This window comes from Sus scrofa, chromosome 1, assembly GCF_000003025.6.
Source record: "Sus scrofa isolate TJ Tabasco breed Duroc chromosome 1, Sscrofa11.1, whole genome shotgun sequence".
Classification (NCBI taxonomy): Eukaryota; Metazoa; Chordata; class Mammalia; order Artiodactyla; family Suidae; genus Sus; species Sus scrofa.
Genome location: NC_010443.5, coordinates 16943311 through 16955430, shown reverse-complemented (window position 1 = coordinate 16955430; position 12120 = coordinate 16943311). Strand labels below are relative to the sequence as shown.

Genomic DNA, 12120 nt, shown 5'->3' with positions numbered 1-12120 from the left:
TGGCTTCATCCTGCAGCGTTCCCCATCTCCACCAATGGGGACCACCGTGTGTTAGGATCCCAGCCAGAACTCTGAGAAGGAAGCTCTTTTGACCACCCCCTCTCCTTCCCTCTGCTGCCACAGGGCTCAGCAGATTCTTCCTCCTTCCCATCCCTAAACCTCTCCATCTAGTTTTGCTTCTATGGACTTTGTTCCATGGTTCTCAAATGGTCATGCCTTAGACTCTCCTAGCGGGCTTGTTAAAACACAGATTGATGGGCCCCACCGCCAGGGTTTCTTCTAATTCTGTGGGTATGGATTGGTGCCTGAGAATCTGCATTCTTGTTAGCCATGTGTCCAGTTGATGCTGAGGCTGCTGGTGCGGGAACCACTGAGCAGTGATGAGTTCATGACCTCGTCGTTTCCTGCTGGCGTCCTTACCCTCTTCTTCACATTCGCCACCTGACCTCAGATCTGAGAGAGAGGGAGAAAAAAATCCTCCTCTCTGGCTGCGGATTGCCCACTGGATAAATGTCAAAATCCCTCATGTGACCGATAGGACCCTCAATTACCCAGCTCCTGCCTTCCTCTCTAGTCTTATCGCCTTGCTGATCTCATTGCCTGACCCTTGGCAGTTTTAATACCTATGTGTTTTGTGCTTTGCATCTGCTGCTCTCTCTAAATGCTCTGCTGTAAGTCCCTTTCTTCACTTAACTCCTATGTGTCCTTACAAACCGCTCAGAAACTGCTCCCAGGGGAAGTGTTACCTCTCCATCTGTAGGCAGGGATAGGTGCCTCCTCACCTCTGTGCCTTCTACCACCTGGTGGAACCTGCCTGCTCGTCCACTTCTCCCACGAAACTCTGAGCTTTCCGAAAGCAAGAACCAAACCTTTTATTTCTATGGCCACAACCCGGAGTGGCACATTGGCTGACAGAGTTGGAAATCAGTAGGTGGTGAATGAAAGGAGACATCCAGGAAGACTCCTTGGAGGAGGCAAGCATTTTAGCCAGATATAGAGTCGATTCAGATTTGGACATGTAGAGAGAAGAGGAAGAACTGTCTAGAAGAAGAATCTGGAGTCTGAGCGTGGTCAGAGTCAGTCTTCAACACGGCATGGGGAAGGAATAAGAGAGAGTCCAGTTTGACTGACCACAGAATGTGGGGTCTTGAAAGCCAGTTGAGGGAGCTAGGAAAGGAAAGGTAGAATTAATGTGACTCAGAAAGGGAGTGAGTATGGGCGTCCAGGAAAGACCCACAGATAAGGAGGAAATGGAGCGGACCATTAACTGGAAAAGGAGTACAGGTGGACAAGGATCAAGAGGGTGGTTTTGGCCAGGGTAGACCTGGGGACACAGTTAGAACACACTCCACTGCCTTGTCTTTTTGTGTCTTCCCACTGATCTTATTCAGGTTTAGATCTCCAGGGCTTAGCAAGCACCCCGTAATTTCTAAATGAATGAATGAATGAATGCAGTGGAATCAAAATAAAGATCAGCAGCAGTCCTGTATGAGCCAAAGAAAAGGAGACGTAGTTTCTGTGATGATTTTCAGTGGCGCCATTCCCACCCAGGCAGATAAGAGTCGGGCGAGAGAAAGGGCAGGCTGCTGGCAGCAGTGGGAGGACCAAGAGGGAACTCAGGTGATGGCAGCAGCGGCTCAGGGAGACCACCACTTGTCACTAGAAATGGGGCAGGTTAGCGTTTGTGAAGGCGATCAAATGACAGCATGAATACAATGCTTGGACCGACTCTTGTGGTCCTTCATGTGGGATTTCCTGCTTGGTGTACAGGACAAAATGCGTGAGAGCTGAAATGCACTCTGACGTCCCTGTCCTAATGCAATCAACACAAGTGTTAGTAACCTTTACTCTTTGTTTAAAGATATACCCAGAAAGAGTTACGCATTGTCACTGCCAATCCATTTTTCCTCGTGAGATAGACAGTTTTATGGCTATTATGACACTGTTCTCAAAATCTAACCACTACTGTTCTTCCATTAAATTGAACACTTTGACATGTGTTTTAGAGAATGAAATATGATGTTGACTACATGAAAGAAGCAGGTTTTCTTCTGACCTGCTTTTCCTGGCTTGGGCAATACTAGGAGGCTTTCTCATATTACTTTTATGTGTGCAGAGAAGTATCTGAAGAAAAATGATCTAGAGATTAAAGCATTAGATGGTCTTTATATTAAACATACACACACACAGTTATGCTTCTAAGCAGGCAGCCTCAGAAATCAGTTTCCTTTGTTGTGCTTCTAAATTGTTACCTCTGGTTATGCTTCCAAATCGGTAATTCTGTTGGTGGATCCATCAAAAAAATCAACATTTATAGTGTGAAGGAAGCCGGAAGTTATCTTACCAAAAACAAGCGCTGGGATGTGCAGGGGGTCAGGTGGGGTATAAAGGCTAAATAGTAGATAAAGAGGCAGGATTCAGTTTCCTTTTATGCTCAAGCCTGGGGACAGACAGATCATTAGTGACCTTGCCTGCCACTGAAGAACAGCACTGCGAGTCATTTACTTTTAAAATTGTGAACTGCGAGTCATTTACTTTTAAAATTCAATTTCAGGAGTTCCCGTTATGGCTCAGTGGAAACGAATCTGACTAGCATCCATGAGGATGCAGGTTCAATCCCTGGTCTCACCCAGTGGGTTAGAGATCCAGCATTGTAGGACACAGACGTGGCTCGGATTGAATGTTGTTGGGGCAACTGTAGCTCCAATTGGACCCCTAGCCCGGGAACTTCCCGATGCCAAGTCTGCGGCCCTTTAAAAAAAAAAAAAAAAAAAAAAAAAGACAAAAATAAATAAATAAATAAAATTCAATTTCATTTCTTCCCACAGTCCTGGTGAGCACAAATATCTAATGAAAGGATTTAGGCAACGCCATCCCAGTGTAACTATCTATGAGTCATGTTCTACTTGGAGGCAATTCATTTAACAGATATTCATGGAGCATTTCTGTGGGTGTCAGCCCTGGGCTAGACAGGAGGGAACAAGGAGCACCAGCTTTCCTGCCATGCCTGAGACAAACCTGGAGGTCCAGACTCAGGTTTTATTGCCCTTGTCGCTACTACAGTTAACACATGCATGATCGTTTTTGTTTCCAGTTTTCAACTTGAACTACTTCATAAAATGGGAAATGCTGCTCTTCTGATGTCCATCCAGAGTAGCAATTTCCAATGTGCTCCTTAAAAATTCCAGCGTGTCAGCTTTGATGGAGCAAATTAGCCAATCTAAGGAAAGTGGAATTCAGGAAGTCAGGGAGTCCTAAGAATGCTTGGAATTTCCAGCAGATTTTACCAAACATTTTCTGTATCATGACATGTTCCAGAAGAACATGTAAGCATTCGTTTATACAAATTAAAACTACTTTTTGCCTTGCTGATCACTGCACATCAATCACTCAGTTGACCAGCCACCAAAACAATGAGACGTTTGGGGGAAGGGTGTTACCTATGAAATGCTGGCTCTGTGAAGCGTTATAATCACAGAGGAAAAGAATGAGGTATGGTCTCATTTTATTTCCACCTTTAAATTCTGCAGAACTAGTTTCAGATACTGCCGTATATCCCAGGAATGTCGTTACAGAAATGTAAAATAATAATTAACCTTTGTCTTGATTGGACTTTGAAGGAAGGGATTCAAGGCATTTTCTTACTGGCATTTCAGTACCCTGACTTCTCCAGTTAAAATTACTTAACCTGTCGCATTGTTTTCCTGGTGTCAATCAACTGAAGTAAATACAGGACTGTAAATTGGGATAACTCTGTTTTATTTAGTAAGAAATCTTATATAAAGGTCATAAATTGTGCCCCAAACCCAGCGGTTTGGCCCTGGTCCAGGCGATCATAAGCGAGGATGAGAAGAGTTGGGGAGATAACCTTTAGCTTAATGTAGCTTGGTAAATTAGATCCTATATATGCTAATTTTGTACTTTTTTTTAATAGATGGAACTGATTAAAAATATAAGTACTGCCGAACAGCCCTATTTATTCACTCGACACGTTCACTTCCTCAACTTCTCAAGGTAAGATGTTTTCCAGTTTTATGCTTTTCTCATTTCTTTTCAGTACCTAGTGTCCTTCTAATGAACAATTACTTTAAAAATCTACCTTCATTTCCAAGGTAGCGTCATTGCCCTTCCAAAGACATTTTTAATCTGTTTATTTTTGAGAGGGATAAAATTTGAACTATTTGGACAGAAGCTTCATTTCTTTCTAGAATACTTATCTTAAATCTTGTGAAAACTTAAAAGGATTTTGAATGGAAGCTATTTGACCTGAGAGTTCTCAAAAAAAAAAAAAAAAAAAAAATCTTGTACTGAAACAAAATAGGCAAGAGATGGTATTTTAACTGATATATTTCATGGCATGTTTTTGTACAATTTGAACCCACACAGGGTTAGTGGTAGAATGATGGGTGTTTTAGAGCATCCAAAATGCTGGTACCAGCCTCTCTCTCTACATTTTTAATTCTCCATTTGATTAGTCTAAGCCTCATATATCTGATACTAGTGGGTATTTTAGACACTTCTTTTTTCCTTCAGCTACAGGAACCTTTTGATAATAACACAAACTTTCAAATTGATGTTTTTAGACTCTTGGTCTGTTCAATGACTAACTGCAAGCTCTGGGGGCCCTGTCTTTACTGTAAGCTGGGAGTGCTCAGCTTGCCCCTCTCAGTCTGGCCTGCCTGAGCTCGCAGTTAGTTTGGGCAGACAGAGCCCTGGGTCAAGGGGCAGCTCTGCCATCTGACCAGCACTTCCCTCACGGCTTTTCCTGTGGGGACCACGGGACCTCACGGGTCCACAAGAAAGTCCTGCAAGCTGCGCTGACCTAATGGCCTTGAGGGCTGGGTGACCAGGGGGCCCTAAGCCCTCGCCAGCCCTGAGTTTGCACCGGGCCGGCATGGGCACCCAGCCGCAGGATGCTCCACCGCCTGTCAAGCTGGAAGAAGGTTTGAGCCTTCACTTTTCTGCTGGGCAGCAGGGCCCCGTGCAGATGAAGCCTAAAGAGAATGAGATCCAGCCAAGCAAGTTATGCAGCAGCAATGAGGGGTTGCAGCTTATCCTTGAAAGCAAGTTTCCCCTGACATCTTCCCAGCCTGTCTGATGCCCAGAGTTCCCTGGCGAAGTGAACAGGTGAGGAGGACACCTGCAGCTTATTCTTGGTGACCAGGGCTGAGTGGCCAGGAGAGCTGACTGTGTCCCCTCCACCTTTCCAAGGTGGCTTGTCACTGGACTGTCCACGGTGTGGGCCCTGCCTCTCACTTCCGGTGGGCGGAGAACATATAATTAGACATAATTAGATAATGAGGACCCGGTAGCTATCTTGGGCCTTGTGTTTTATGACCTGGAGCTACCAGAGCATGGCCCCTCTGACCCCCTGCTTCTCTCATGTGCCTCCTTGTATGTCACCCCTGATGTCCTCAGATCTCATTCCTTTACTCCTTTTGCTTCAAAGGCAAATCTTTTTTTTTTTTTTGCTTTTTAGGGTCGTGCCTGCGGCATATGGAGGTTCCCAGGCTAGGGGTGGAATCGGAGCTACAGCTGCCGGCCTCCGCCACAGTTCAAGAGCAAATCTTTACAACCTAAACAGATTGCAATGCGACAAATTCTAACAGTTAGCCCAGGACAATGTCGTAGCACCTTAATGACGAGCCAACACTGATATCTTAATTGGATCAGCAGAGCTGGGCACAGCCTGGTGACTATGTTTTATCCTGGCCTCCACTATTAAATACAGGCCCAAGAGTTTAATCTTAATTAATTTAGTTTTGAAAAAGAAAAAAAAAATGATAAACACCTTTTAGAAGATACCGAATTTCAAGAAGCTGTGTCGCCTGGCTGCTGGGACCTCTGGGTATCAGGCCTTCCCACTGACCATTGTCTTGGCAAGCAGTTCAACCTTTTGAGGGGAGAGGGGTTTCAGTGTTTCCATCTATAGAGTAGGGATAATTTCTGCCTTTGTAGGGATGTTCTAAGCACGTGAGGGGAAAGTCCTGTGAATTCCTGGAGAGAGACTTTTTATATATATTCGAAGTGGCATCTAAAAGGCATTTCTGTAGAAGCCTCAGTTTGAGCCCTGCGTTTGGCTTCTGTCCCAGTGCAGCCTGGTGGTGTCTCATGGGGAGGACCCTGTTCTTGCTGGTTTCTCCTCCTTTTACTCCATTTTGTTCAGTTAAATACACATTTACTGAGGACCCGCATCTCTGGACATTGCACGAGGACTGGGGCTTCTGCAGTGAACAAGAGATGTCATCCTTGCCTTCAAGGAACCATAACTTCTTTCACTAAAGGAAGAGGATGAGCTTTAGGGGAAAGAGTCACTGGGTGTCCCCTAGGAGCCCTGGAGGCAGGACCTGCCCTCCCCAGAAGAGGAAGTCTGGAAAGCTTTCCGGAGCGGGATCCGTGCTGCTGGGCAGTGAGGGATGGGCCAGCTGTAGACAAACACGGGGGAAGGGCACTGGCGGCCTCAGGACGAGCATGAGCAAAAACACAGGACAAAGAGAAGGACAGAAAGGAATCCCATACATGGGAGCCTCCAGGGCGGGCACAGCGGAAATGGAATGTCAGGAAAAAGCAGAGACTGGCCTGACAAGCTCGAAAAGACTCATGCTAACTGTGGGCTCAGTCTCACCCTCTCATCTTACCCCATGTGCACAAGGCCTGGGGCCTCAGCTGCAAGACCCCATAGACACAAATTGAATGACAAACTGAACTTTAATACATTGCAAGGCTGCATTACGCTCAACTCAATGTGCGAATTAAAAAAAAAACAGCTTTTCTTTTTTAAGGGAGTAGCTTTATTTAAGGTCAATTTCTTGAGTAGAAGTGGCCAGCAGGGCATATAAAGAAAGCCCCCAAGTATACAATTAACAGAGAAAAAGAACTATGTTGGGACCTGTGAAGAGGGCTTTCACATACTTTTAAAACTGAGTTCTATATTTTGAATTATAAAGCATAGAGATGATTAGCTGCTCTTAAGAAACCTACCCTGATCCTTGCTGACAAGCATTGCTTCAAGATCATGAGGTTATTAAGAGAAGAACTGACCCTGAAACCTCATATTCTCTGTTGATGTTTTGCTTCTAATCCTCCTTGCATTCTTGACATGCAGCAAAATACTTGGTGAGAACAGAATAGAAGAATGAAGTCTGGAGTTCCCGTAATGGCTCAGTGGTTAATGAATCCAACTAGGAACCATGAGGTTATGGGTTCAATCCCTGACCTCGCTCAGTGGGTTAAGGATCTGGCGTTGCCATGAACTATGGTGTAGGTCCCAGAAGCGGCACTTATCTGGCGTGGCTGTGGCTGTGGCCAGTGGCTACAGCTCCTGTTAGATCCCTAGCCTGGGCACTTCCACATGCCATGGGTGTGGCCCTAGAAAAGGCAGAAAGACAAAAAAAAGAATGAAGTCTAAGCTCCTTTCCACACCTTCATTTGCACATTTATGCTCTGAACTCATGAAGTGTATGACATTGTACCAAAATGAACTGCCCCTTATTTCTTTTTTCCCTTAAGTACGGCATCCTTATCTTGGAATTTAGATACTCTGAGTGATGGAAAACCTTATCCTGTGAGTTTCTGGTGATTTGATTAATTTCATTTATTTATCATCTAGGCATCTCGTCCTGTTCCATCTTTTCCCTTTAAAAAAAAAAATACATTCTTCATGACATTCATGGCGTATGGAAGTTCCTGGCCAGGGATTGAATCCAAGCTGCGGCTGTAACCTGCACCATAGCCATGGCAACACCAGATCCTTAACCCACTGTGCCCAGCTGGGGTTCAAACCTGTGCCTCCACCGTGACCTGAGCCGCTGCGATGACAACACTGGATCTCTAACCCCCTGTGCCACAGTGGGAACTCCCTCCCTCCATCTTTCCCCCTTTTTTTTAGACCGAGAAGGAACAATTTCACCATGTCCGTTTTTATTAATTCAACTATGGAAAACAATACTCTCCGACCCAACTGGTGCTTTTGTAGTTGCCTCAGGGAACGCTTCCTGTCGGTTGAGATAAACACATCCAAGGTCAGCAGAAACCTCAGACTAGTTTGGATTCCTAAGGTTTTCCATGACTCTATTTTCAAACAGTTTGTGAACCAGCTGAAAGTTCAGGCCAGACAAGTGTTTTTCACCTCGACTATCTGGAGAATTGAGTCAAAATTGCCGTGGCCTAAAAGATGCTACTGTTTGTGGCGATGTTCAGGTGGTAGGATGTTTCATATTGGTATACTGTGGTTTCAGCATCTGATCGCAGTTGTCAGAGTTGCCCAAAGAATTAGAACTTTTGGAAAAGTCCAGCTTCCCAACATCATCTCTTTAAGTATGTCTTAGGCATGTCTTTAAGCATGTCGCCCACCAGCGTTCTTGGACTCTTCCCTCAATAGAAATTGATGAGAGACCAAATTCAGGCAGGGCTTTGTTGGGACTCCTGCTGTAGCAGAGGGGAGCCAAAGCAAGTAGCAGGAGTCTTTGCCTGCTCCCTAAACGGGGGCAGGCTGGTCCCTTAAATGGATGGTCAGTGAGTCAGATTGGAGCAGTGACTTGAGTGGTTTCTCCACCCCCTGCACATGGTGCCATGTGTAGGGATCACGCATGTGCAGCACCGGCTTTGGCTCCCAACATTTCCGAAGTGGCAGTGGGGTCTCTGGTCTTTTTGTGTCTTGTTCATAATTTGCCGCTACTGTGAATGCACCCAGTTATTTCCAGTCCCTTGTAGTTTCTTTGTATTCTTTTATTTGAGGATACAAGCAAGGGCTCCAGTGCAAGCACTGCAGCAAAGGGCCCCAGGTCCCAAATCCCAGCCTGTCTCATTAGATCCACATGCTGGAGAGACGAGGACAATGCATTTCCATTTGTCTTTCTCCCCACCTCTCCCCCGCCATACTTTTTGTTTGTTTTCTAAGATTTTTTTTGAGGGGGAAGTAATTCTTTTCCCAATCTACAACTCCCCACGACCCCCAACTTAGGTCTTACAAGGAAAACACTGTGAAGGTTTGTGCCAGAGCCAAATGCTACCAAAATAGTCCAAGGGATTTACAATATCAATCCACTAACTGCTCTCAAGCAACCCCTTCTCTTAACTTCTTCTCGTATCCTTCTTCCTTTCTCACCCATGACCCCCTCACCCTTCTTTGCTCCCAGTTCTCCTTTCCTCATGCGTCTCAGATGGTGGCTCCAACACCAACACTAATTTGCCCAAACAAGACATTTAAAAATCAATCAATCGCTAGAGAAGCAGGCAGGGTGCGTGGGACGAGGACACAATGTGAGTTTTGGAAACGTTCTTTCTTCCCTTGAAGGGAGGCCTCCCGGATGTGCGCAAAGTCTGCCCTCGGACAGCATCGTTTAGCAAAATAAATCCGATCTTGCTCATTCCGTCGTTCAAGCGGGTTTCCACATCTTCTTTCCAAATGTTGACTTTGTTTCATTCTCATTAGCAAAGTCATCCATTTTCATTGTGTCCTGCATTTCTTTTGTGGTGGTGACAGAAGCCTCAAACTTTGAAGAGAGCTTCAAAATAAAAACTTGATAGTAGCAGTTATTGGAAGCCTGTCTTTACCTACTGAAACAGAGCCCAGAAGTTTGCATTTCAGAACGAGAGTTCATCCTGTGTGGACGCGGCTGGACTCATCTTCTGGAAAGGGTGCGCTCGGCCTCTCTTTTCTCTTTCCCTCCACAGTGAGTGGACTGTGCTGCCCCGGGATCCCACACACGGTGCGGGCCCATCGAGGATCAGTGTCATCTGGAGTTCCTGTTGTGGCTCAGTGGGTTAAGAACTTGACTAGCATCCATGAGGAAGCGGGTTCCATCCCTGGCCGCGCTCAGTGGGTTAAGAATTCAGCATCGCCACAGCTGTGGCATAGCCCTCAGCTGCAACTCAGATTGGACCCCTAGCCTTGGAACTTACATGTCGCAGGTGCAGCCCTAAGAAAGGGGGAAAAAAAGAGTATTACTATCTTCTGGACTTTCCCTGAGCCCACCTCCCTGCACACTATGGAGGGCCTTCCTCTTTGTCCAGTCATCTTCCTCCCCTTAATCCCAGGGGCCCAGCTGCCCCCTCCACCGCCTCTGCCCGCACTCAGCAGAAGCTTCCACCTGGTGCCCTCAGGACACTCAAGGAGCAGAGAGAAGCTGTGTGTCCCATGTCTTGTGATGGGAGGAGGCCCTGTTCTGCGCAGCAAGGGGCTGGAGCATGCACTGAATAAGGCTGGGAGGACGGCGGGCGTCCCTTCCACCCGCTTCCTGCAGAGGAGCATTAAAGGACCATCTCTGCCTGCCTTCCTCCCAGGCCGCCCCTCCCCTGCCCCCGAGCAGCCATAGCCGTTCCCATCACGGCCATCCTCTCACCTCAGATGCCTCCTTTCTCACTGACAGGCATCCAAGCCTGGGCCCCTGGCCTCAGGTCACTCTGTGTTTTTGTCTTTTTTTTTTTGTCTTTTCTTGGGCTGCTCCCGTGGCATATGGAGGTTCCCAGGCTAGGGGTTGAATCGGAGCTGTAGCCACCGGCCTACGCCAGAGCCACAGCAACGCAGGATCCGAGCCGCGTCTGCAACCTACACCACAGCTCACGGCAACGCCTGATCATTAACCCACTGAGCAAGGGCAGGGATCGAACCCGCAACCTCATGGTTCCTAGTCGGATTCGTTAACCACTGCGCCACGACGGGAACTCCAACTCTGTGTTTTTAATGTAGTTAATGGCACAGGGATAACATCTACTTTTAGGCCAGAGGTGAAACAGAAGTTAGACTTTCAGTAGAGTGGAAATTGCCAGCAGTGAGGTGAAGGAAGGGGAAAGGGATTTATTGTTTAACAGACACAGAATTTCCCTTTGGGATCGTGAGAAAGTGCGGGAAATGGATGATGGTGATGGTTGCGCAACAGTATGGATGTACTTAATGCCACTGAATTGTGCCCTTAAAAATGGTGGAAAGGGAGTTCCCATTGTTGCTCAGTGGCAATGAGCCCGACTAGTATCCATGAGGATGCAGGTTCGATCCCTGGCCTCACTCAGTGGGTTAAAGATCCAGTGTTGCTGTGAACTGTGGTGTAGGTTGCAGACATGGCTTGGATCCCACGTGGCTGTGGTTGTGGTGTAGGCCAGTGACTACAGCTCCGATTCGACCCCTAACCTGAGACCTAACATATGCTGCAAGTGCAGCCCTAAAAAGCAAAAAAAAAAAAAAAAAGAGGCAACTTTTATGTTACATATATTTTATCACAATTAAAATATATATATATGTGTGTGTACTTTCAGAAGCTGTTAGCAGTCATGAAAAACTCTACTGTAGGAGAACAAGCTAGTCTTCATTCTTGAGAATAATTTTAGTCTTTTTTTTTTTTGTCTTTTTGCTTTTTTCTAGAGCCGCACCCGTGGCATATGGAGGTTCCCAGGCTAGGGGTCCAATCGGAGCTACAGCTGCCGGCCTACACCATAGCCACAGCAATGCAGGATCCAAGCCTCATCTGGGACCTACACCACAGCTCATGGCAACGCTGGATCCTTAACCCACTGAGCAAGGCCATGGATCGAACCCGAAACCTCATGGTTCCTAGTCGGATTCGTTCACCTCTGAGCCACAATGGGAACTCCTAATTTTAGTCTTAAGTTTTACTATTTAATACATGCAGCAATGTCCCAGGAAGAATATCGTCAGCAGTTTGATAAAAGCATACCTAAATTTCTCACCCAGGTACTTCGTGTAGCTCTTGGAGGAGTGACTAACATTGACTGATGGGCTGATTGATGGAGGTAGCCTCATGGGGCAGAAGATACTCAGAATGAGATACTTAGGAATGCATGGAAGAAATGAGAACCGTGCAATTGTTATTTCTAGAGAATTATATCCTTCATTTTCTCGTTAAAAAACAAAAACAAAAACAAAATGCATCCTAAGTTTGCAAAGGGTCAGAAGGAGCCCCCGCAGGGTAAATACGGGAAATATGACCTGCGAATAGATTATCAGTGACATTGGAAATACCTTCTATTTTAGGATGACTGGAAAGAGCACGAAATATGCTGTGGTTACTGCGGTGACCAAGGGACAAGAGAGGGTGTCGTAAAGTGAAAAACACAATGTGGCCTGACTCCTCCTGTGTATGCACAGCACAGAGCCTGTCATCA

At 46.2% G+C, this 12120-nt stretch overlaps 1 protein-coding gene across 4 annotated transcripts in view; it reads left to right on the top strand.

The window, feature by feature from the left end:
* Positions 1-12120, top strand: part of UST (uronyl 2-sulfotransferase) — a 297667-nt gene that overhangs the window by 182658 nt on the left and 102889 nt on the right. For all 4 annotated transcript variants that reach the window (XM_021086995.1, XM_021086988.1, XM_021086998.1 and 1 more), the window contains one exon: positions 3935-4014. In XM_021086995.1, coding sequence (XP_020942654.1) covers positions 3935-4014 — 80 coding nt within the window. The remainder of the gene's footprint in view (positions 1-3934; positions 4015-12120) is intronic.